Genomic DNA, 21,838 nt, shown 5'->3' on the forward strand with positions numbered 1-21,838 from the left:
AGGGATTATATGTATGTAATTAACTTTGTTTATAGTCTTCACCAACAAACTATGATACGGGCGCACCTATTGAAACAACAGATTATTGATACGAGCCTAAACACGATGAGCAAGGAGTCAACCGTCTCAAGCCCAGCTCGAGCCTAGGAAGTAGGACCACCAGTAACCACGGCCAATGTGTTCACGACCCTGTCGTTGGAGCAGTTTTTTGCTTAGTGTGATGCACATGCACTAGGTGAGGTAAAACATAGTTTCTTTGCTCATTTTTACACTTGTTTGTCACCTTTAATTTCTGTAGTTTGGTGATGAATCAGATTGTATTGTTCTATATCAGTGCACTTTTAGATAATGCATCACAATTGAAATCTACTCCCTTAAATATAGACTTTGGGGTGACGACATGAGTTTTAAAAAATAGTCGTAGCAAAAGAGGACTATTTTTAGCATTGAGGGACATAGATCTAAATCTAATGTAGTTTCCATATAAGCAGAGAGCAAAAATGAATATTACAGTGTATACCAGCTAGACATTATGTTTCCAAAGATCATGAAATAATAAAAGGGTAAAATGAAAAAGCAATCAAACCTAATTACTGTACAAGATCTTGAAAACGTGACGGCCCCAGATCTTACCAAATTTGGTATAATGCATAGAATGGAGATACATCAAACGATATCGACTTCAACATCAACGTCCACATTCTCATCGTTGCCTTTGTACTGCAAATGACAACAAGGACCATCAGCATCAGGAGCAGATAATCTTGCTGAATTGAGAGAAATAAATTAACTACCGAAACAAAAAATGGCTAAACATTCCAAAGTAGGGGATGGAACTATGAATCGATGCTAGTTTAAATACGCAAATAGTTTAAATAAATACCTTGAGGTGATGTGTCCCGAACTTCCACACGTGACCTCAGCCTACGTGAGGAAGAGTTCATCATCACTCGAGGCATCATCTTCACTGCCTTCCCCGACATCTAAATCAGGGTGCTCAACCAACTTCTGAAGCCGAGCCTCTGATCTGCAAAGACACAAACTTATTGAATGAGAAACTAAGGCAATAAAAACAACCAAGCAAAATGCATACCTCTTTAGTTCGTCCTGCAATCGCAAGTGACGGTTATGTGCTTCAATGAACTTCTTTACTTTTGTCGTAAACCTAGAGAAAAAGATAAATCCAAGAGTATTGTAAAACTGAAATATCAGACTACAATTGACAAGAACCTTCAGAAAGTCGCTTAGTAGCAATACCTTTTCCCCTCTTCTTTCGCTTCAGAAAGTTGCATCTCAAGTTCATGAATTTCAGAAGTTAATGAATCGGTTTCCTTATCCTTGTCCTCTAGGTACATCTGCAGCCGTTGTTTGTCATCCTCCAGCCGGCTAATTTCAGCGTATGCTTCTCTCAGCTGTAGAGAAAACAATAAACCGATGAAGACGCCAACAATGGCATGACCAGAAGACGATACAAGTTCTTAATTGCAAGGCCACCATCTATCAGACCTGATCATCAATTTGCATTTTGTCTTTATCTTTGGTTTGATCACCACGGACATCCCAACGTGTTCTCTTCCGCACATTTCTGTCACTGCGATAAAAAGAAGTAAAAGGAGGCAAATACTAGACCATTGTCCCAGCCACGTAAATATAGGATAAAAGCATAGAAAAGTTTACTGAACCGACACCTTTTCTCAGGAGAGCTGTCTCCTGCAAAACAGAATAACAAAAATTAAAAAACAAACTCAATTGAAGATTCAACAATGGTAAGATGTGTCTCGCACCATGAGACGTTTGTATTGCTTTGCCATCTCGTCTATCTGGTGAGTTACGCAATGGAGAACGGTTCCTGTCGATCCTTTCTTCCAATTCAACACTACCTCGATCTCCTGAAATATTGAGAAATGTCATAAAACATACTCCCAAGCCAGTAATTGATAGTAAGTTAAGCTTACCATTCCCCAGAACAAAACGAGTAACATAACAACGATAAGTTTTAGTTCCGTCAAGTATAGAAATCCTCTGTCACGCTGTGATAACAATATATATCAACGGCGCGGATTCTTCACATGCCTGTGTGGAATTAATAACTGCATTCTTCAAAGAAAGCTACAGATCCCTCCCGAGAATATACATACATTGCAAAATACGCATTCGCCCTCGACATTCATTCATTCATATAGAGGTCACATCAAAGATAATATCACATTCTCCACAAACTGCAAATATTCCAAAGGCATCTTTCTGATCCCTCATACACAACAGCAGATTCAAGATGGACGAAGATTTTCAATTCCAACTGAGATCACAAAACATCAAGACAAGCATCAGAAGTAGCATGAAATCCCTAATTTATACCTAATTTCTTTCTACAAAAAGGGGGGAAACTCAAGAAATAGCACAATAACTCAAATTAGCTAAAAACAACCTGCAAACAATCGAAAAATAGATCGAATTTTACATCAAACAGAAAATTAAAGGTCATGAAATTGGGGGGGAAAAAAACAACAGAAATCAAAGTGAAACTCGGATATGAGAATCCTATAATAAAGAATCGATCAATTAGCGATGATAATTACCAATTGACGGGCGGCGGAGCTCGGCGGAGCCATGGGCGAATTTACAGGAGTTGAAAAAGCAGCGGCCCCTCTGGTAATATACACATAGCTTAGTCTTGTACGTATCCCTATCTGCCATCGTTTTCCTCTTGAATTGAATTCCCTCCGCCAATTGAAGTAGAAATTGACCGGTGTTAAATCGCAGAAACCACAATTTGGCAAAACTGGGAGCTGAAGAAGAAATGGGGAAAATGGCGATGGCGATTAACTGTAAATTCAAAACCGTTTTTCCCTCTTTGAAAGCTTTTGAAAAAATACCATATTTTATAGGCGAAGAAACTAAAATAAAATACTACTCCTATTTAAAAGTGTTATGATGCTATAAGAAAATAAATGTTTGTTTTTATAGGGGTAGAATAACAAGGTCGTGAATTAAATAGAGAATAAAGTAAAAAATAAATAGATATAATAATATTTATTTTAGAAAATGTATCAATTGATCGTGAAAGAAGACATGCTCAACCCTTCATGATGAAAGCAATTAAGAGCCAATTCTGCCGGAGATTCGATCGTTGCTGGAGAAAATGGACAACTGGAGTCTTCGACAGATGTTTCACCAAAACATGGAAGGAATGCCATGTTTCATAGTTCTCGACAACATGCCGAAAGAAATGAATTCGGGATTCGTCTTGGAAGATCTTCCACAAAGAGGTATATTGTAAGGTATGTTTGTCTTTATTCTTTATCTTAGAACTAATTTTGCATGCTAAGTTGAGTGGTATTCTTTTTTGGATGGTCCAATTATGTTGAGTCGTTTTTCCTTTTGACAAAAAAACAAAACATCTGATCATTCTTTCTTAATCTTTGTAGAGCAAACAAGTCGAGTTTATAGCCTCATCAAAAGAAGAAAATCCTCAAAAAAAATGAGCATTTAGAGATCTTAAGCTCAACACTAGCCTTTCTTGGAGCTGTTAGAAAATCAAAACTTTTATGTGGTTTATAACTAAAAATCAATAGTGGCTATCTGAGATAGGGAATATTGGAAAAAGTGTATACCAGGTAGACATTATGTTTCCAAAGATCATGAAACAAGTAAAAGGGTATATGGAAAAACAACCAGACCTAATTTCTGCACAAGAACTAGAAAATGTGACAGCCCCAGATGTTACAAAATTTGGTAACTAATGCATGAAATTGTGATACATAAAACGATATCGACTTCAACCATCTCGTCGTCTACTCCATTGTTGCCTTTGTACTGCAAACAAGTCAAGTTCACAGTCTCATCAAAAGAAGAAATTCCTCAAAAAAATGAGCATCAAATTCGAATATAAATACCGTGTATATGATTTCTGAGGGTTAGGAGGAGGAGGAGGAGGTGGTGGAAATGGCAAGCGGGATGTTTTCAATGTATCTTCCACGACATCAGCTCCATATGAGCGACCAACACTAACCTGAAACCACTCATCTGTTTCAGCAACCTCGACGTCTTCATCAATTGCATTAGCCCATATGATTAATTACAACAAAAATGGCTAAACATTCCAAAGTAGGGGATGGATGGTAAACAAATGATGGTTTAATTACGCAATTAGTTTGAATAAATACCTTGAGGTGATTTCCCATGAACTTCGACACGTGACCTCAGCCTACGTGAGGAAGAATCTGGTCCGCCCTCATCACCCTGTGATCTACAAAGACACAAAATACCATGCGAGTCGTTACTAAACTTATTCAATGGACTGAAAAACTAAGGCAATAAAAACAAAGAGAAAGAAATATTATTGTCAAGCAAAATGCATACTTCTTCAGTTCGTCATCCTCTTCACTCGAGGAAAATACCCTGCGAGTCAGTATATCTGCTTCAAGCTGCGCAACCAAATGCTTAATCTGATCCTGTGATCTGGAGAGACACGAATACCATGCGAGTCGTTACGAACTTATTCCATAGACTGAGAAACTAAGGCATTAAAGACACAAGGAAATAATATTATTCTCAAGCAAAATGCATACCTCTTTAGTTCGTTCTCTAATTGCAAGTGAGAGTAATGTGCTTCAATGAACTTTTTGACGTTTGTAGTAAACCTAGAGAAATGGTTAAAAGTTCAAGATTAACCGAATTATCAGACTGCAATGAACAAGAACCTAGAAGTCGCGTAGTAAGGATACCTTTCCCGCTCTTCTTTCTCTTTAGAAAGTTTCCTCTTAAGTTCATGAACTTCAGAAGTTAACGAATCAGCTTCCTTAATCAGCTTCAGAGAGCAAACATATACAGTTAAGAACAATAAAATCAAAGAAACTCGAGGTGATTTTTTCATGCCAAAATTTATGAATGGGAAGTGATGTAAAAGATAAACTAACCTGGAACTTTGGTTTGTCATAGTGCGTTCCTCTCATCTGTAGAGAAAACAAAAGAACGGATGAAGACGCCAAAAATGGGACAACCAGAAGATGAAAGAAGTTCTAAATCGGAAGGCCACTATCTATCAAACCTTATCATCTGACATCCTGCCGGAGTAATCATCATGGTCATCCAAACGCCTTTTCTTACTCACATTTCTATCACTGCAACAAAAGAAAACTAAGAGGCAAACACTAGACCATGCGAGTAAATATAGGATATAAGCAAAAAAAAAAGTTTACTAAACCTACATCCTTTTCCCAGGAGAGCTATCATCTCCTGCAAAACAGAAAAACAAAAACAAAATAAAGAATAAAAAACTCATTTGAAGACAATGGTAAGATGTGTCTCGTACCATAAGAAGTTTGTCTTGCTTTTCCCTTTCCTTTATCTGGTGATTTACGCGATGGAGAACGGTTCCTGTTGAGCCTTTCTCGCAAGTCAACATCCTCTCGACGTCCTGAAATATTGAGAAATGTCATAAAACATATATCGATCATTTGCCCAAGCCAGCAATTGATACTTAAGCTTACCATCACTCGATCAAATGAGCCAAAGAAATAAAAGGCTCTCGGTGTAAACATAAATAAAACCTTCAACGATCACTGAAGCAACTCAAATCATAGAAATCCTCTGCTACGCTCTGATAAAAACATAAAATCAACTATGCAGATTCTTCACTTCCCACTGAAGAAATTACCACTCTCTCCGAGAATATATACAGTGCACAATACGCATTCGGGATATTCTTGGGCCCTCATATATAACAGCAGATTCAAGATGGACGATGATTAACCAAGAGAAGCCGAGAAAAACACGACAAAAGCAGTATCTTGGATGAAGATTTTTAATTCCCACTGAGATGACAAAAGATCAAGACAAGCATCAGAACAGAATGCATAAACTACTAATATCCTGAGTTAATCAAATTTGTGGTATTATTTCACCAATAGCCATCTATCTGTATTTAATTTCCTTCCACAGAAAAGTGGAATATATCAAGAAAGATACACCAATACAATTATACAAACACTAACTCGAATTATCTGAAAACAATCAACAACACTAGATAGAATAGAACAAATTATACATCAAACAAATATTAGGGATTGTGAAACTGAAAAAATAAATTGGCAACAGAATACAATGTAAAACTCGATTATAAATTGGGCGTTTAGAGTTAAGTGGCGAGAATTGGATATGTATGATGAATACCAGTGGAAGAGCGGCGGATTTCGGCGGATTGCTTTGTCTTGTGCGCATCCCTCCGATCTGCCATCGTTTTCTTCTTCAATTGAAATCGCTCCGCCGATTAAACTAAAATCACGCAAAATTGGGAGCTCAAGATGAAAGGCGATGCGGATTAACTGCACCGCCAAGATCAGTTGATGAAATGGCGATCAATTGGATTTCAATTTCAGAGCAGTTGATGAAATGGCGATCAATTGGATTTCAATTTCAAAACCGTTTTTTCTGTTATTTAACGAGCGAAGAGGCAAATTGTTTTCCTTCATTTTATTTAATAAATACTTTTTGAAAGCTTTAAAAGAATCAACTTTTTAACAGCGAATACACTTCTAACTTGATTACTAAATTAGTGTAATGTCTCTCAAATTCATTATTTCTGAAAAACATAACTTTTAAATACTACTCCCTTCGTCCCTGAAAATCTGTCACGTTTTTCAATTTCGGTTCATCCTGCAAATTTTGTCACATTTCACTTTTTAACCATTTTTTGTAATGGATCTCATAATCCACTAACTCAGTCTCACTCATATTTTATTATAAAACTAATACTCTTTCTGTTCTAATAAATATGAAATATTTAGTAATGTTTCGTGAGTTAATAAACGAGAAAATAAAGTAAAAGATGGAAAAAGCAGAGAGATGGAAATTGCGGTAAATTGGAAATTTCTGGAGCTGAAGATGAAATTGCAAGAAAGGAAAATTGGTTTTTGTCAATTGTAAACTCTGTAGGGATCAGATTAGGTGCAGATTCACTAATTACCAAGACCTCTTTGTTCTTCATTATGGGAGCTCAGTCAAATTCCAACCACGCGACTGATAAGTACAAAAGAATTACACTAGAATCCCTCACAACTATTACAACACAGTAGATAGATCTAGCTAGAGTTCTTGAGTAATCTTCACTCCTTAGTAATCTTGCACACTCAAGTAAATTGTTAGTAAAACTAAGACCAGATCCTTGCGGATCTAAACAACTACTAACACAAGAAGCGAACAGAAACAAATAGATCGAAGAATGCCTGGCTCAGAGCCCGCCAAACCACACAGATCGATTCGCCAAGAACAAGATCCAAGGAAGCACAGATGGATAGGCTTGAGTTTACCCTCGCACCACCAATACCTCCACCAGAAAGCCTCCACCAACCGAATCAAGTTCTATCGAACAACTCTCAAGAAGAACTCTCAATCTCCACCAAACCCTAGATTTCTCCAGAACACAAGCAATCGAAGGGATTGCTTTCACAGCACTCTCAGGAGATCAATCTATCAAAGATACCGAGAAGATCCTCACCAAAAACAAACACCAGAGAACTCATCGAAGAAGAAGGGAGAACAGAAGAGAGAGCAAAAGCTTCGAGAGAAAGAGAGAGAGTATCATAAATAAACAGTGAGTAAGCCCAAGCGGCTCTCACACACATAACAAGAGAACCTGCATCCAACAGTGCAGAAGCTTGATCCGAGTGAGGAGGCACGTGGCAACATCTGGTGTAAGGAGATAAGTAATTGGGCTCAGCCCAATTAATTCCTTCTGGGCTCAAATAAAAGATAGCCCAAATAATAGTCCACTACTTTATCGTATACCAGTTTGATACACAAAGAAAGAGAGAAACTCTCATCATTTTTACAAAACGAATGCGGAAAAGGAAATATAACACGTAATGTGGGACGGAGGTTGTAATTTTTGTGTATTTCTTAGCTAATGTTTATGTATTTCAACAGCTTGCAATCTTCAACCTCGTCTTCCTCGGTGCTTCGTCGTTCGGCTCTGTCGGCCTGGTAGCCTAGGGTTGTAGGACCGTATCAGACTCCTATTTGCAGACGGACCAAAATAAAAGACAGAGAGAGTATTTTACTATTTATTATTCATGCCTAAAATGAACACATTTTATTGGATTTGAAATTTAAAACATTCATTCGTGCAAACATTGATTAATTTGACATGTCAAATGGCATGGCAATCATCCCGCCATCCACCTTCAAATCAACTCCGGTGACAAAAGCCGCCTCATCCGAAGCCAGAAACGCCACCGCGTCCGCCACGTTCTCGGCCGTGAGCATCGCCCCTTTCAAGCTCGTGTAGCGTCCGATATACTCCTCCACATCCGCGGGCGTCTCAATCCCGTGCCTCGCGGCTAGCGGCGTGAGCACCGCCCCCATCGACACGCTGTTCACCCGAATCCCGTGCTTCCCGAGCTGCAAGCTCGCGCACCGCACCAGCCCCAGCACCGCCCTCTTCGACATCACGAAGTCCGTCACGCTCACCGTCGCCTTCTCCGCCGCCGCACCCGCCGCGCACACGATGGCCCCCCTCGTCCCCGTCTCCACCATCTTACGCGCCGCCTGCTTCACGCATACCGCCATCCCACGCGCGTTCACGCGCATCACGCGCTCGTATTCCGAAAAGTCCAGCTCCAGGATGGTCTGAGGGGAGCCGGCCAAGGTGCCGGCGTTGCTGAACATCACGTCGAGGCCGCCGTACGTCGTCGCCGTCCATTCGACCATGGCCGCGACTTGTTCCTCGTCCGCCACGTCGCACTGGACGTAGGCGCAGCGCTGCAGGCCGATGGATTCGGCCACAGCGCGGCCCTTTTCGGATTGGATATCGGCGATCACCACCGCGCGCGCGCCGTGGTCGGCCAGGGCGCGGGCAGTGGTCTCGCCGATGCCGCTGGCGCCGCCGGTTACAATTGCTACTTTGCCTTGAAGCTTTTTCTTGATTGCCATATTTATTGGTGTAGACTGTAGAGTTTATCTGAGTTGGTGTATTTTTCTTAACCAAAGGTTTCATATCTTTGACTATATAGAGAAAGCATGGAGACAATATTATTATATGCTTTCTTGTATGTGGTGCTTTAAAAATATACTCCCTCCGTCGCATTTAAGATGTTCCCTTTCATTTTTCGCACATACTTTTATAAAAATCATAATGAATAGTTAAAGTAGAGGAAAATTAATTAAGAAAAAGAATAATATGGATCAGACACTCTTCTACAATATTCTCTCTCTTATTTTATTTTTCTTACACTCTTCTACATTATTCTCTCTTACTTTTACTTTTATAATTATCTTTCTCCACTTTAACTATTTATCTAGCATTCATCCCACTATAGTAAAGCATTTTTTTTTGGAACTGAATTTAAGAAATTGTTTTAAATAAGTTAAGTAAAAAGAGAAAAAATAGTACAGAAAAAAGTGCAGAGATGAAGAGTAACAAAAATATTTTTTTGTCAAGAGAGGAAATGAATCCTAATTCCTAAACTGCAGTGGACAATCCAAAAAGAACTACAAAAGGACAAAGAGAGAATGATTTTTTCAAAAACATGAATAAAAAAAAGGTCATCTTCAATGGACGAGAGCGTGTACATATTTGTTCAATGAAATTTAAAATTGCAATGATATGTAGGTGTGTAGTATAGTTTTGACTAATTAATTAACTGAATTAGTGACCATTCTAGAATTCTAGACGTGCACGACAGCTCTTACGTTCTAAACATACAAATTTTGCTAAACTACGAAGTCCACCCAATCAATTCAAAATAACCAAATACAGAGGAATATGTTGAAGTCTTGTAGAATAATGGTAAAATAAGTCAATAGTCTTTGAAGACAGGGAAAAATAAAGCAAGCGTAGAAAATATTGGCCAAGAATAAACGAACTACAAAATGAAAAAATGTATTTTCCCTGCATACTTAGACTTGCATCAATAAATCCGAAGATTGTATTAAAAAATTAATCTCGTTTTAAATCATAGTAATTAAAAATGATCAACATTATAGAATTTATTGTTGTGCAAATATGGACTTTATTGTTGTGCAAATATGGACTGTAGACTTATGAATATTGTATGTTCTTAAAGTTACACTAGACACGTGGCAATCACCGATGAACTAAACATAAGATGTTGCAAGGATTCAAGCTCTTGCATTAACATTATATAGAAACAATCCAGGCTCCAATTATTTCTCAAATCCTCTATTGAAAAACCATCACAATCGTAATTTTCCTTGGTAATAGAGCTATTATCATTTTAGTACCATTTTAGTACGTTTCATAATAATAAAATCATTTGCCTTTTAAATAAAACCAACACATACTTTACACACTCTATTTTTCTCTCCATCTATTTACATTTTTCATTTTCCATTTTATTCTCCCTTTACTTAACTCCCTAAAACAATTTTTATTAATCTCCGTGACAAAATAAAAATAAGCTCTATCACTATGGAACAGTATGATAATATTACTACCACCACTTTATAACAAAGATCGATTTTTGTATTAACAAATTGACAAATCGAAAACAGTAGGATGATTTGACGCCACACATAAATTCGATTGCTAAATTGTTAGTAATAAAGGAAAATATTAGGATAATTTGTAGATAATAAAAGAGACCTCAGATTGCCAATCACATCAAGAGAATTCAGACGGTAATTCCAGAAATATTGATAGTTTTAATCCTCACAGGTCTCAGCTCATACAAACAATTTCTAAGGAAAAAAGTGAACTTAGTATAAATGTAATCGCACAAAACGGCTCCATGGACGAACGGTCAAGATCGATCCACAGATTCCTATCAAGATGCGAAAGAGTTCGCTATTGGTTCAATCATGACATCGACGGTCATCGCCGTAGCTACCGACGACGTGGCATCGAACCGAAGCCGGAAAAAGTTAAAACAAAAACAATGATAAAAATGCAATCTTTAAAACCTCAGAGTCCCGTTTCAAATCAACCACGCAGCGGCTGAGCCACCGCTCCGGACCGAGCACCGATTGCGAAGCCACATAGGCACGCAATCGGCGGCGGTGGATGGAAGCGGCTTACGGCTCAAAACGCTGCGTTTTAAAGTGTCATACGGCACTTCCTATTCTTGGGATTTCTTCCTCATTGGCAAAGATTTAAAATTAAGCTATGGATATCAATGTAGGAGGAGACAGGTAGTTTGATGCCATGAAAAAAATTGAGATCAAACTGTTTAATACTACTGGATTTGTTATATGCTTCGGAAACTAGAACAATCCTCACTTCAATTGAAGAAGCTCACCATATGAAGCAACAAATTGGGGAAAACAAAATGCTGAAGCAAAGCCACCAAAATAGCAAGCTAAGATGTATCAAATTTGGGGGAAAACTAAAGTGTTAAAGCAATGCCACCAAAACAACAAACTAAAATTAATCAAATTTGTGGAAAAACAAGTTTTTGAAGCAAAGCTACAAAAAAAGAAGGCAAATATGAATCAAATTTGGGGAAAAAACAAGTGTTGAAGCAAAGCCACCAAAATAGCAAGCTAAAATGAATCAAATTTGGGGAAAAACAAGTGTTGAAGCAAAGCCACCAAGCTATGATGAATCAAATTTGGGGGAAAACAAGTTTTTGAAGCAAAGCCACCAAAAAGAAGGCCAACATGAATCAAATTTGGGGGAAAACTAAAGTGTTAAAGCAATGCCTCCAAAACAACAAGCTAAGATGAATCAAATATGGGGAAAACCAAGTTTTTGAAGCAAAGCCACCAAATTAGAAGGCCAACATGAATCATATTTGGGAAAAAACAAAAGTGCAGAAGCAAAGCAACCAAAATAGCAAGCTAAAATGAATCAAATTTGGGGAAAAACAAGTGTTGAAGCAAAGCCACCGGAGAAGCAAGCTAAGATGAATCCAAAACCTGCGTTAATTCATCAATGGTGACATTAAAGCTACGAAATCGATCTATGCTTCCCGTGACACATCGATTGGAATCCAATCCAATCAATGCAACGCCTATAGAAAGCAACAATTCAATCAAATCGAACAATTCAAACAAAATTTATGAGGTGTTTCCGGGATTCAATGATACTGAAAACTCACCAATCAGGATAGCCACAAATTGAATGTTGCGTCCGTGCCATTAAACCAAGAAGAACAAATTAATCAACCGGTATTGGTAATGGACGCTAGAAATCGACGATTTTGAAGAAAATTTTTGCTCAGTGGAAGGAGAAGTCGTTGATTTAGAAGGCTCACGGATCGGAATCCACTGCCCCAAACACAGAACTTGTGTTTAATCTCATCATCGCAAAAACTGAATAAAAAAGGAATTGATTTCAACAAGGCTTCAGTGTGTGTAACAATCAGATCATTGATTACGATAAAAATCACAACCTCACTGAAATCCGCTAAGATAATTATTTTTTCATCACAAGCCAAATTGAATGAGAAATTGAGATCCAAAACGAAATCGAAGGAAAAATTGAAGAGTGTGCTCAGACAGCCAAGGGTTGTTTCGTCAAATGCGAGATCAGAAACTCTAGTCCACGAAAAATTGCATCATCACCACACACAAATCGAGATAATTAGCAAAATTAGAGAGAGATTTCAACAAAACTATGGAAAAATTGTATGCTCAGACAGCCAAGGGTTGTTTCGTTAAATACAAGATCAGAAACTCTAGTCCACGAAAATTTGCTTCATCTCTGCATACAATTTGCCAAAAAATAAATTTAGAAAACAAAAAACAAAATTTTGAAAACCTAGATCTGCAATTGGAGGTGGCGGAGGGCGGAGCGGCCAGTGGAAAGGAGCGGCGGAGGAGAGGAGGTGGAGATATCTGAAGGAGAAGAGAAGGAGCTGTATTTATGCTTAATTTGAGCTGCGATTTTGCTAGGGTTTATGCGAGAGATGTGGTAACTGAATAATGGGCTTTTTTGATCTGCTATATGTAACTATGGTGGGCTGAAATACCCAATTCTAAAATCCAAAAATCAAAAAATATTATTATTGGGATGCTGGCCCAATTTCTATAGAGCCACAAATTGAAAAAAAACCTTTCTTTAACTTTATTTATTTCAAAATTTATTTAGTCATTCATTCATTTATTTAGCCACCAGCTCGTGTCGGGTCAAATGGTGACGAATTATTAGGGACGGAGGAAGTACTAGTTACACTAAAATTAAATAAATGTAACTTTTTAATTTAAATAATACTTCCTCCGTCCCAACTTAAGAGTCGTTATTAGTTAGGGCATGAGTTTTAAAAAATGTAAAGAAAAGTGTGTTGAATAAGTTAGTATAATATGGGTCTCACTTATGTATATTACTTTTATAATAAAAATGTGATTACTTTTATAATAAAAATGTGAGTGGAATGTGGGATTTATGGTAAAAGTGAAATAAAACTCTTAAGTTGGGACGAATGGAAATGGCAAAATAGGATTTTAAGTTGGGACGGAGGTAGTAGTATAATAGTAATAGATAAAAGAATAAAAATAGAGTTACTATAAGAAATACTCTTTAATTTAAGTCTTCTCTTGAATAATGTGTATACGATTAACATTGATCAACCTTATTCTGTATAATCACTTTCACCAAACTGATAAAATCAAGAACTCAAATACAAATTGACCAACAATCACAATTTTGAGCTAATAAAGATGCAAGATATTCAAACACGACTAAAAATTTTATATAAAAAAACATAATCAATCAAACTCAATTAATGACATCAATAAATCAATTAATAGCAGAGCAAATCCTCCTAATTTGGCCAGCATTGCCAGTCAAAACACCAATTTTCCCCATCTTCACCATTGATTCAGCAAAATCCTTGAAGAAACTAGCACTCCCTGCTGAGGTTGAATGTTGTTGCAAATATGCATTTGTCTCATTGTTGTTTAGTAGGGCTGCATCGGTCTCGAAAAGCCCTCTCCTTTTCTTCACAATCGTGAAATAATCGATGTCGAACTCGTGGGAGCTCCCGGGGTCCATTTGGATAATGGACGTCTGGTCTCCGGTGGGGCATCTCCTTTTCAAAGAGGCCACGTAGTTCGGGTCCATGCTAGGGTCCGCGTCGTTTCTTCCCGTGAAATTGTAAATACGGCCAGCGATGCTCGAGCAGTGGGAAATCCCGATTGTGTGCCCTCCTAGAGAAGATTGGTAACTATTAGGAATTTTCTGAATCAATCTATACATATATTAATATTCCCCTAGTACACCGTTAAATGCTCGGTTTTTGTCACTTACATTTAATTATAAAATTAATACATAAAAGTGTGACAGAGTCTTATATTAATATGGTTTGAGTATTGTATTCCTATTATGCATTTAATATGAGAATAATTATACTCAACAAAATACTATACATCATTAACCTATTCTTGTAAGCACAAGTTAATGTAAATTTACATAGTTGAATTACACTTATATCTTTATATATTTAATTATGAAGACAATAAAGTCACCTATATATACGTTTCCTATGTTTGATATTTAAAAAAAATATATATATCTAAAAAATTATTCAGATTCAAGAATATTTTTTAGTACATGGTCTTGTTTTTGAAAGCATGGTATATATTTTAAATACCAACTAGTATTATTTATTTTTTGACTTTAAAATGCTAGATTATACTAATATATAGTTCGAGGGTTTTAAGGAAACAAATATATACACTAATACTTTTACCTGATAGAACAACAAGATCCTTAACATTCAAACCCTTTGCAGCAAATGAAGCAATCAATTGAGTAATATTGAAATTTGGAGGTGGTAAATTAGCAAAAGCCCCATTTGAAGTCGACACATTTCCATCTCTTCGACCCAATGGAACTGGCCAAAATGGTCCCTTGATCTGTAAAACAAATTTAAATTTACTATGATTATAATATAAATGACTCCAATAGTGCTTTGTGTGTTACTAATTTTATTAAATTTACTTGTGAAACTGCATCTCTAGCAACTAGAGCCAAGATATCAGCACAAGAAACTGTTAGAGGGCATTGTTTTTCCACTTCAGCTTTCACTGCATCGACTACTTGGAACCCTCGGAGGCTAAGGTTCGGAAAAGCATCCCTTTCTGCTGTGTTGTTCGAAGTTGAGTTCAATAGTATGGATCCATCACATCCCTGTTCAAGACAATGATGTAAGAAAATGGGGTTTCACACTTTGATAACCTAATTGTAGTCGAGTAGTAGTCATTTGTACGAGAGAGTGTGTTCTAAGTAGCTCGATTTAGATGGCGCGACTTTATAAAATTAAAGCATATAGTATATTACTATAATGTAATTTTCAAAAAAATGGGTTTTCATCCTTTGACCTAATAGCCACAGTCTTGACTGATGTCGGTCAATACAAAGCCAGACATTTCACGCTAGGTTTCCATTTTAAATCAAGACACTTTTTACTCAATATATAGAAATTAACATATCACTAGTAATCTAGTATTGATGATATATAAAAGTTTGACAAGAAATAAGGATAAAGTGACTACGTACCTCGACAAAGCAGTCGTGAAAGTGCATCCTCAAGAGCGCAGGCGCAAGAGACGGTGCACGAGAAATGAACCTCGCAGTTGTCTGATTAACGATGCTTTCTAGCTTAGGGCATGTATTGGAGTAGAAATTGGCTTTGAGCCTTTGTGCATTGGCCTCATTAAGAGAAATGAAGGCTAAAATGCAAAGGAAAACAAGGTTTGAAATTGCCATAATGTGAAATTCTTGCTCTTAATTGATGTTTAATTTGACAATAGTGATGTATATGGAGCTCTTTATATAGTGTTATTTTTTATGAACGAATTGTAATAGTAGAGTAAAGAATGCATGTATTGTAGTATGAAATTAAAACATAGGGCTTGACTTTTAGAAATTTAATTTCTTTTCCTTTGGTGCAATTATTGTAATGCTTGGTTGGATGTTTGTAAATTATAACCATGCAAAAGACAGAGTGTTTAATCATTGAATTGTTTTGTGTTGTTTTATTTTGACTTTGGTTCCTATGCGCGGCTAATATGTTGTCGTTTGTTGATAATTTGACTTTGTCTTTTCATAAATCATTTAAAAAGTGAATGAAATTATATATAGTGTATACGTGAAAAGTAAATTATGAACTAATTTTAGCCATTTATATTTGAAAAGAAACTATATACTGTATATAGTTTATTTAAATAGATCGTTTTATGGATTTGGAATTAATATGCACTAATTAACTAGTATATTATTTTTTAAAACTATATGCACTTCTTATAGGGATTAATTGAACTGCATCAATTAATATATGGAGCAGTTAAATTTGTAATAATTTTTCACACACGATACTCCCACGAAACCCATTCGATATCTTTTTCAATATCAGCACGTTGGATTTTATTATTTTACAGATTGCTTTGAAACTATGTCAAATCAGTAATCCAATCATATGTTTAGAACATTCGTAATCTTTTCTTTCTCCATATAATAAGCAAGAATAACATTTTTGTTTTGAGTGTCAATAGCAAATCAATATTTAAATCTCATCCTATATGTGTTGTACAGAAAAAACTGAAGGTATGAATTTACTACTCCATAGTTTTAGAGAGTTTAGATTATAGTAACGATTGATTTTCTTTTTTAAATCATTTGTTTTGTTTTTGTGAAAAGTTATGCTAGGATGCCTTGAATCATTACTGTTTGTCGTTAGCCAAACGGATATGTTTTCTGTTTGGGCCTTAATTGTTGTATTAGGTCAAGTTCGTCGTTTGTACCTATTTAAATAGAAGTAGGGTACGAAATCATTGTATCTGAAAACTGCAGTCATAGTACAATTTGTTCTCCGTTCTGCCTGTGGACGTAGCCAACGCAACTTTAGTGAACTACATAAATTCGGTGTCTATTTACGTTCTTTTGTTTTTCGATTCACAATTGCCTAATTTGTCACACCAAGTTATATACATAACAAACCATGTGATAGGATTACTCAATAAACATATTAATTGAGTAATGTATATAGTTGAAGCAACAAAATTGAGATACCATAAGACTCGAGCAAAAAATTTCGAGTTGAGTCATTGTGTGTGTTGATGTACTAATTGATATTATATGCAAACACTTGTATATATTTTAATGTATATGTAATTCTCTAAAAAAAACTCCTGCCATATGGAAATTTACTCTTTTAAAGCTGGAAACCGTAGCACCAAAGTTACATAGAAAAATTTTGCGTGTGAGAATAGAATTTGCATTTGACAGTGAAGTTTGGCTATATAGCTGTCGCACTTCATTAAAAAATATTAAATATTTAAATAACAACTAGCATTAATTTGCATGTTCTAGGGGCAATATATAAATAAAGACGACGAATATTAGTCAGTATAACATTACTTCTCAATGAATTTTTATCAAAATGTTTGTGTCAAATTTAAGTGAATATATTTAGTTGGTAACTTGTTAATGTGCAAATGATACTTTTACTTAATTAGGTGTCGAATATATAACGATTAATCATAGAGGCAATTCGTGTTGAAAGAAGTCTATGAAATCACATATATATTCCAAATTTAATATTTTCATTTGTTGAATTATAAGGTTTGTCTTAAGAAAGAATGAGAAAGAAGAGAGTTGGGTGAAAACGAGTAACGGGACTATAGGGAGCCCAACAAATAAATTTAAGGGAAAAGATAATCGTACATAATTGTACATGTACATAATATTTTAAAAAATTTTAGATTTAAGTGAATTTAATTAAAAATTAGTTTTGTTATTTATTGTAATATATGTAGCAATAACAAAGAAGTGATATAGAAATTTTATGTCGAATCGTAGCATGATTTCGACTATGATTTGAATTAATATACAATATTTAGTAGAAAATATATATTTTATTAAATATACAAATATTTAAGTATAAATTTTAAATCTTTCTTGAAGTGTTGCAAAATGATTAGTATGAAATTTATTTTAAATCAATTAATGTTTATAAAATGATTTTCAATGTAAAATGTTTAAAAAAGTTCGATTATGTACATACGTATACGTACGTTTATCACTACTCTAAATTTAATTGGTTTAGAATAATACGAGGTCATTTCGCTGCCTGCAATGCGACACTGTCTTGATTAATGTTTTTTAATGTCACATAAGCAAATTATCAAGTCGTGTCAGTATAAAAATTTTATTTGATTGCTAAATTAAAACAAATCAATAATTTTATAATTTAGAGATTGATTTTTAAGTTGACAGCTAGAGGATCATAAGTCATTACCAAATAAGAAATAAAAAGCATATAGTAATAAATTGAATAATCAAGAATCACATGTCCTCCGACAATGCAACTCACTCAATCATACAAAAAACATAACAAACGAAAAAACAAATGGATCAACATAATCATCTGTCCAAATTAAGACAGAATTAAACAAATCAAACCAACCAATTAATTATTTAATCTAATTAACAAAAGCACATCTTCTTCTCACTTCACCCTGGCTCCCTGTGAGCACACCGATCTTGCCCATTTTCACCATGGATTCCGCAAAATCCTCCAAGAAAGTGGAGCCCTTTGTTCTTGCTTGTCGAAGAACATACTCCCTCGTCTCACTATCCGCGAGAAGAGCCGAATCCGAGGTGAATAGGCCTCTCCTCTTGGCCACGAGGGTGTAGTAGTCTTCGTCGAATGTCTTGAAGCTGCCCGGGTCCATCTCCACGAGGGTGGTCTGGTCGGCCGGGGGGCAACGGCTCCTCAGGCGGGCCGCGTAGTTGGGGTCCAATGAGGGGTCGCTGTCGCCTCTACCCGTGAAGTTGTAGAGGCGGTTGGTGAAGCTAGAGCAGTGGGAGGTTCCGATTGTGTGGCTTCCTGTTGCACGATGTGTGATTTGTCAGCTATTGCACGTTAAGAATCTTGAACATAAATATAAGTAGGTAATACCATCAAAAGTTTTCTAAGAAATTCTATAAAATTGTTGTGTGAATTATAGTCATCACTTCAAACAATAAGAGAAATTTGAAATTCAGAAATTTTAGCCTCACAATAATTTTTTCCATGCCCGCTCTTATAAGGGTATTTTGGTCATTCTCAATTTCTTGATGCATGTGTATTAGTATCTATATAAGTTAAATTAACAAAATAAAAATTACTAGTATATATAACATATAACGCTAATTATAGGCATGAAAATAAGTAAATGCAAGATATATATTCGATCAATTTAATATATTACCTGACAAGACAACAAGATCCTTTGTGGTCAAGTTCTTTGAGGCAAAATTTGCTTTCAATTGAGTGATGTTGAAGAAAGGGGGTGGAAGATTAGTCAAAGTCTCATTGGCTCGTGACACTCTCCCATCCCTTCTTCCTAGTGGCACGGGCCAGAAAGGTCCGTGAAGCTGTAGAAACAGAGTACGAGAGAAAATATTATTTAAAAGGTAATCGTCTCTTCAATATATTAACGAGATAAATCAGATAATATTACTAAAAAAAATTCAGTCAGATAACACTTACAGCTACGGTAGCATCACGGGCGACCAGAGCCAAGATATCGGCACAAGAAACAACACCGGGGCACTCCTTCTCCACCGCAGTTTTCACTCTATCAATGGATCCATACCCTCTTAGTGAGAGGTTGGGAAATCCATCTTTCTCAGCTTGATTGTTTGTTGTTGAGTTTAACAACACTGAACCATCACAACCCTAAAAAAAATGACATAAATTATTAATCGTCATGTCACTAATCAGGCGAAAAATAATTTTTTTAAGAAAAATATCATAAATTTAGTTTGGGGGGCTGAAGCCCCACTGAGTGACGACCTCATGGCTGAAAGGATTGTCAAGGGTCCGATGACTTAAATCCAAACTATATGCATGTAATGATTGTATGCATATCCGAACAAAAATAAAAATGAATATACAAATTAACGCGTACCCTAACGAAGCAATCGTGGAAATGCATCCGGAGGAGGGGAGCTGCAAGAGTTGGGGCAACAGCCATGATTTTGTTAGTTTCTTTCTTCACAATGTATTCAACCTTTGGACATGTCTTGCTGTAATATTTGAGAGATAGGCTTTGAGCATTGCTTAGTGCAATGATTCCTAGAAAGATTAGAGTGAAAGAGAAAAGCTTAGTTGAAGAAGCCATTTTCATCAACTCTCTCAAACTCAAAATGTTTTGATTGGTTGTTTGGCTTGGAGTAGTGATAGGTATATGTATACATTTATAGATAAATATATTAGGATTTGGTGGAGGGCTTAATCATAATTTAATTTGTTGTAAATTAGTTGTCACTTAGCAAGACATGGCCAATTATAGGATTGAATTTTTATTGATGAGATATCTTTGTTAGGGTTGACTTAGATCTTAATTAAGGTATTAAAAATTATGGTTAACATGTGGTGTGCTAAGTTACCTGTTCTTGTTTGCCTTGTTATTAATTAATGAATTAACTACTGGAAAATATTGCAAAAGATCACCTTAAATAGCATATCTTAGTTATGCAATTTTTCTTTAGTAAAAGCTTGAATAGTACTCTTAATTATTCATCACATTGCCTAAAGGTTTGTCTTGCTTAATTATATTGGTAATCTCTTCTTGTCCTAGCTAGATTTTTGACAATTGTTATCATGCTAGAAAATCACTAGCAATTTGCAATTACTTATATATATAGTCAACGACCAATTTTGTGTTAATATAATTCATTGCTATTAATTTGCTTTATATTATTTCACTCTCTAAATTACAACCTTTTGACACAGCGATACAACACATATACTAATAATTGAATCAGGACCGATCCACTTTATTAATTTAAAGCAATAATAGTATGTTACAAAATAATCCAAAAGCAGGTAGATCTAGATAGTAAAGTACCCGAGTAGGTATATTTGCACAATAATTATCTAATTAATCTAATTAATTAATTAAGGACATGTTACCACCGTTGTGATATTCGTTTTTTAATCTAATGATATATATCAAAAAGACCAAGATGATAACATGAGGTAATTATTGTAATCTGTATACAAAAGCATCTGTAGCATCGGAGTTTTATCTTGATAGAAACTAAGTATTAATTAATCATATTTATTTGTGTATGCACTAATGCTTTGTTATACATGCTTTTTTATGTTAATAATTTTTTGGATGTAGTACAATAGTAAAACTAGAGCTGGCAATTTTTGACACGACACGAACCGGTACGAAATTAATGGGTTTGGGTCAGAGCATATCGTGTTCGTGTCCTTATCGGGTCGACCCATTAAGGACACGAAAATTTCGTGTTGGGAGTTCAGTGTTATCCGTTAACAATACGTGTTCGTGTCGTGTTCGTGTTATCCGTTAACACATAATATTTTAATATTATTATTCTTATTAACACATAATATTTTAATATTATTATTCTTATTATTTTCATTTTTCAATACTTATTTCCGTGTCATTAATGGGTTCGTATCGTGTTCGTGTCGTATTGACTCGAAACGGTTCGTGTCGTGTTCGTGTTTGAGGGTAGCGGGTCATGTTCGTGTTCGTGTTTGAGGTTTTCTTAACAGGTCGTGTTCGTGTTTGTTGTTATCGTGTTCGTGTCATTATCGTGTCGACACGATAACGACCCAACACGCACGATTTGCCACCCCTAAATAAAACATATTATCCATTGGAATTTGGAAGTAGGAGAAAGAATTAAATCAAAATAAAATAAATTTTTGTCGTGAGCAATTATATAATTAAACATTAATTCCGACAAATTCAACGCCATATATTCTGTGAAATAATGGGCCATTCAATCCCATGTTACGACCTATGTGACATAACATAATTAATTAACTAATCATCCAATTTTACGAATTCATGTTGCACGATCCATTTTAATAAATAATTATGACATTATTATCAAGATATTTGCTTGCTGACC

At 35.7% G+C, this 21,838-nt stretch overlaps 5 protein-coding genes, 1 long non-coding RNA gene and 9 other non-coding genes across 22 annotated transcripts; all 15 read right to left on the reverse strand.

Annotated features, from left to right (window-relative positions):
* Positions 1–462: 462 nt before the first annotated feature.
* Positions 463–2,807, reverse strand: LOC125191745 (zinc finger CCCH domain-containing protein 40-like). 3 transcript variants are annotated; one of them, XM_048089156.1, is made up of 9 exons: positions 2,580–2,794; positions 1,956–2,299; positions 1,785–1,889; positions 1,689–1,710; positions 1,507–1,585; positions 1,258–1,412; positions 1,094–1,165; positions 884–1,027; positions 463–720 (listed from the first exon to the last, which is right to left on the reverse strand). In XM_048089156.1, exons 5-8 carry the CDS (start codon positions 1,522–1,524, stop codon positions 925–927), a joined length of 348 nt encoding a protein of 115 aa, XP_047945113.1. In that variant the 5' UTR covers positions 1,525–1,585; positions 1,689–1,710; positions 1,785–1,889; positions 1,956–2,299; positions 2,580–2,794; the 3' UTR covers positions 463–720; positions 884–924. The 3 variants fall into 3 exon arrangements, with proteins under 3 accessions (XP_047945113.1, XP_047945112.1, XP_047945114.1); XM_048089155.1 differs by having other exon boundaries at positions 1,507–1,591; XM_048089157.1 differs by having other exon boundaries at positions 463–767; positions 1,507–1,710; positions 2,580–2,807.
* A 776-nt stretch (positions 2,808–3,583) lies between these two features.
* On the reverse strand, positions 3,584–6,435 carry LOC125191744 (zinc finger CCCH domain-containing protein 13-like). 5 transcript variants are annotated; one of them, XM_048089153.1, is made up of 12 exons: positions 6,175–6,435; positions 5,660–5,816; positions 5,315–5,419; positions 5,211–5,238; positions 5,051–5,123; positions 4,920–4,955; positions 4,728–4,810; positions 4,572–4,643; positions 4,363–4,461; positions 4,167–4,249; positions 3,897–4,012; positions 3,584–3,816 (listed from the first exon to the last, which is right to left on the reverse strand). In XM_048089153.1, exons 2-11 carry the CDS (start codon positions 5,718–5,720, stop codon positions 4,008–4,010), a joined length of 645 nt encoding a protein of 214 aa, XP_047945110.1. In that variant the 5' UTR covers positions 5,721–5,816; positions 6,175–6,435; the 3' UTR covers positions 3,584–3,816; positions 3,897–4,007. The 5 variants fall into 5 exon arrangements, with proteins under 5 accessions (XP_047945110.1, XP_047945108.1, XP_047945109.1 ...); XM_048089151.1 differs by lacking the exon at positions 5,660–5,816; XM_048089152.1 differs by lacking the exon at positions 5,660–5,816 and having other exon boundaries at positions 5,051–5,139.
* A 1,260-nt stretch (positions 6,436–7,695) lies between these two features.
* On the reverse strand, positions 7,696–8,983 carry LOC125193317 ((+)-cis,trans-nepetalactol synthase NEPS2-like). Its single transcript, XM_048091084.1, has one exon. It carries the CDS (start codon positions 8,929–8,931, stop codon positions 8,137–8,139), a length of 795 nt encoding a protein of 264 aa, XP_047947041.1. The 5' UTR covers positions 8,932–8,983; the 3' UTR covers positions 7,696–8,136.
* A 1,613-nt stretch (positions 8,984–10,596) lies between these two features.
* On the reverse strand, positions 10,597–10,679 carry LOC125197637. Its single transcript, XR_007172170.1, has one exon. It is a non-coding gene; the product is annotated as a small nucleolar RNA snoR77Y (small nucleolar RNA).
* Positions 10,680–10,723: 44 nt separating this feature from the next.
* On the reverse strand, positions 10,724–10,867 carry LOC125197661. The gene has a single exon (XR_007172193.1). It is a non-coding gene; the product is annotated as a small nucleolar RNA snoR2/U65 (small nucleolar RNA).
* A 172-nt stretch (positions 10,868–11,039) lies between these two features.
* LOC125197663 lies at positions 11,040–11,104 on the reverse strand. The gene has a single exon (XR_007172195.1). It is a non-coding gene; the product is annotated as a small nucleolar RNA U49 (small nucleolar RNA).
* A 26-nt stretch (positions 11,105–11,130) lies between these two features.
* Positions 11,131–11,268, reverse strand: LOC125197676. The gene has a single exon (XR_007172207.1). It is a non-coding gene; the product is annotated as a small nucleolar RNA snoR137 (small nucleolar RNA).
* Positions 11,269–11,770: 502 nt separating this feature from the next.
* On the reverse strand, positions 11,771–12,781 carry LOC125197514. 2 transcript variants are annotated; one of them, XR_007172082.1, is made up of 2 exons: positions 12,057–12,781; positions 11,771–11,874 (listed from the first exon to the last, which is right to left on the reverse strand). It is a non-coding gene; the product is annotated as an uncharacterized LOC125197514 (long non-coding RNA). The 2 variants fall into 2 exon arrangements; XR_007172081.1 differs by having other exon boundaries at positions 11,797–11,969.
* LOC125197649 lies at positions 12,012–12,134 on the reverse strand. The gene has a single exon (XR_007172182.1). It is a non-coding gene; the product is annotated as a small nucleolar RNA snoR80 (small nucleolar RNA).
* On the reverse strand, positions 12,171–12,268 carry LOC125197627. Its single transcript, XR_007172161.1, has one exon. It is a non-coding gene; the product is annotated as a small nucleolar RNA Z152/R70/R12 (small nucleolar RNA).
* LOC125197626 lies at positions 12,299–12,394 on the reverse strand. The gene has a single exon (XR_007172160.1). It is a non-coding gene; the product is annotated as a small nucleolar RNA R11/Z151 (small nucleolar RNA).
* LOC125197619 lies at positions 12,444–12,531 on the reverse strand. The gene has a single exon (XR_007172154.1). It is a non-coding gene; the product is annotated as a small nucleolar RNA Z157/R69/R10 (small nucleolar RNA).
* LOC125197620 lies at positions 12,584–12,671 on the reverse strand. Its single transcript, XR_007172155.1, has one exon. It is a non-coding gene; the product is annotated as a small nucleolar RNA Z157/R69/R10 (small nucleolar RNA).
* Positions 12,782–13,654: 873 nt separating the features above from the next.
* LOC125197466 (peroxidase 27-like) lies at positions 13,655–15,677 on the reverse strand. The gene is made up of 4 exons (XM_048096208.1): positions 15,458–15,677; positions 14,900–15,088; positions 14,649–14,814; positions 13,655–14,106 (listed from the first exon to the last, which is right to left on the reverse strand). Exons 1-4 carry the CDS (start codon positions 15,665–15,667, stop codon positions 13,697–13,699), a joined length of 975 nt encoding a protein of 324 aa, XP_047952165.1. The 5' UTR covers positions 15,668–15,677; the 3' UTR covers positions 13,655–13,696.
* Positions 15,678–18,201: 2,524 nt separating this feature from the next.
* On the reverse strand, positions 18,202–20,106 carry LOC125193268 (peroxidase 27-like). Its single transcript, XM_048091038.1, has 4 exons — positions 19,855–20,106; positions 19,434–19,622; positions 19,153–19,318; positions 18,202–18,788 (listed from the first exon to the last, which is right to left on the reverse strand). The coding sequence occupies exons 1-4, from the start codon at positions 20,071–20,073 to the stop codon at positions 18,382–18,384; spliced, it is 981 nt and encodes a 326-aa protein (XP_047946995.1). The 5' UTR covers positions 20,074–20,106; the 3' UTR covers positions 18,202–18,381.
* Positions 20,107–21,838: the final 1,732 nt, after the last annotated feature.

This window comes from Salvia hispanica, chromosome 6 (genome assembly GCF_023119035.1).
Source record: "Salvia hispanica cultivar TCC Black 2014 chromosome 6, UniMelb_Shisp_WGS_1.0, whole genome shotgun sequence".
NCBI classification, from domain to species: Eukaryota; Viridiplantae; Streptophyta; class Magnoliopsida; order Lamiales; family Lamiaceae; genus Salvia; species Salvia hispanica.

Coding starts and splice junctions, on each gene's coding strand:
- LOC125191745 (XM_048089157.1), bottom strand. Junction 1,166..1,257: donor GCGAAAGAAGAGGGGAAAAG/GTATTGCTACTA, acceptor CTTTTTCTCTAG/GTTTACGACAAAAGTAAAGA. Junction 1,028..1,093: donor TTGCAGGACGAACTAAAGAG/GTATGCATTTTG, acceptor GTGTCTTTGCAG/ATCAGAGGCTCGGCTTCAGA.
- LOC125193268 (XM_048091038.1), bottom strand. CDS start 20,073: ATGAAAATGGCTTCTTCAACTAAGCTTTTCTCTTTCACTCTAATCTTT. Junction 19,623..19,854: donor TCCACGATTGCTTCGTTAGG/GTACGCGTTAAT, acceptor CATTTTTTTTAG/GGTTGTGATGGTTCAGTGTT. Junction 18,789..19,152: donor GGATCTTGTTGTCTTGTCAG/GTAATATATTAA, acceptor ATCGTGCAACAG/GAAGCCACACAATCGGAACC.
- LOC125193317 (XM_048091084.1), bottom strand. CDS start 8,931: ATGGCAATCAAGAAAAAGCTTCAAGGCAAAGTAGCAATTGTAACCGGC.
- LOC125191744 (XM_048089150.1), bottom strand. CDS start 5,543: ATGTTTACACCGAGAGCCTTTTATTTCTTTGGCTCATTTGATCGAGTG. Junction 4,811..4,919: donor ATGACAAACCAAAGTTCCAG/GTTAGTTTATCT, acceptor TGCTCTCTGAAG/CTGATTAAGGAAGCTGATTC. Junction 4,644..4,727: donor GAGAAAGAAGAGCGGGAAAG/GTATCCTTACTA, acceptor CCATTTCTCTAG/GTTTACTACAAACGTCAAAA.
- LOC125197466 (XM_048096208.1), bottom strand. CDS start 15,667: ATGGCAATTTCAAACCTTGTTTTCCTTTGCATTTTAGCCTTCATTTCT. Junction 15,089..15,457: donor TTCACGACTGCTTTGTCGAG/GTACGTAGTCAC, acceptor TGTCTTGAACAG/GGATGTGATGGATCCATACT. Junction 14,107..14,648: donor GGATCTTGTTGTTCTATCAG/GTAAAAGTATTA, acceptor AATCTTCTCTAG/GAGGGCACACAATCGGGATT.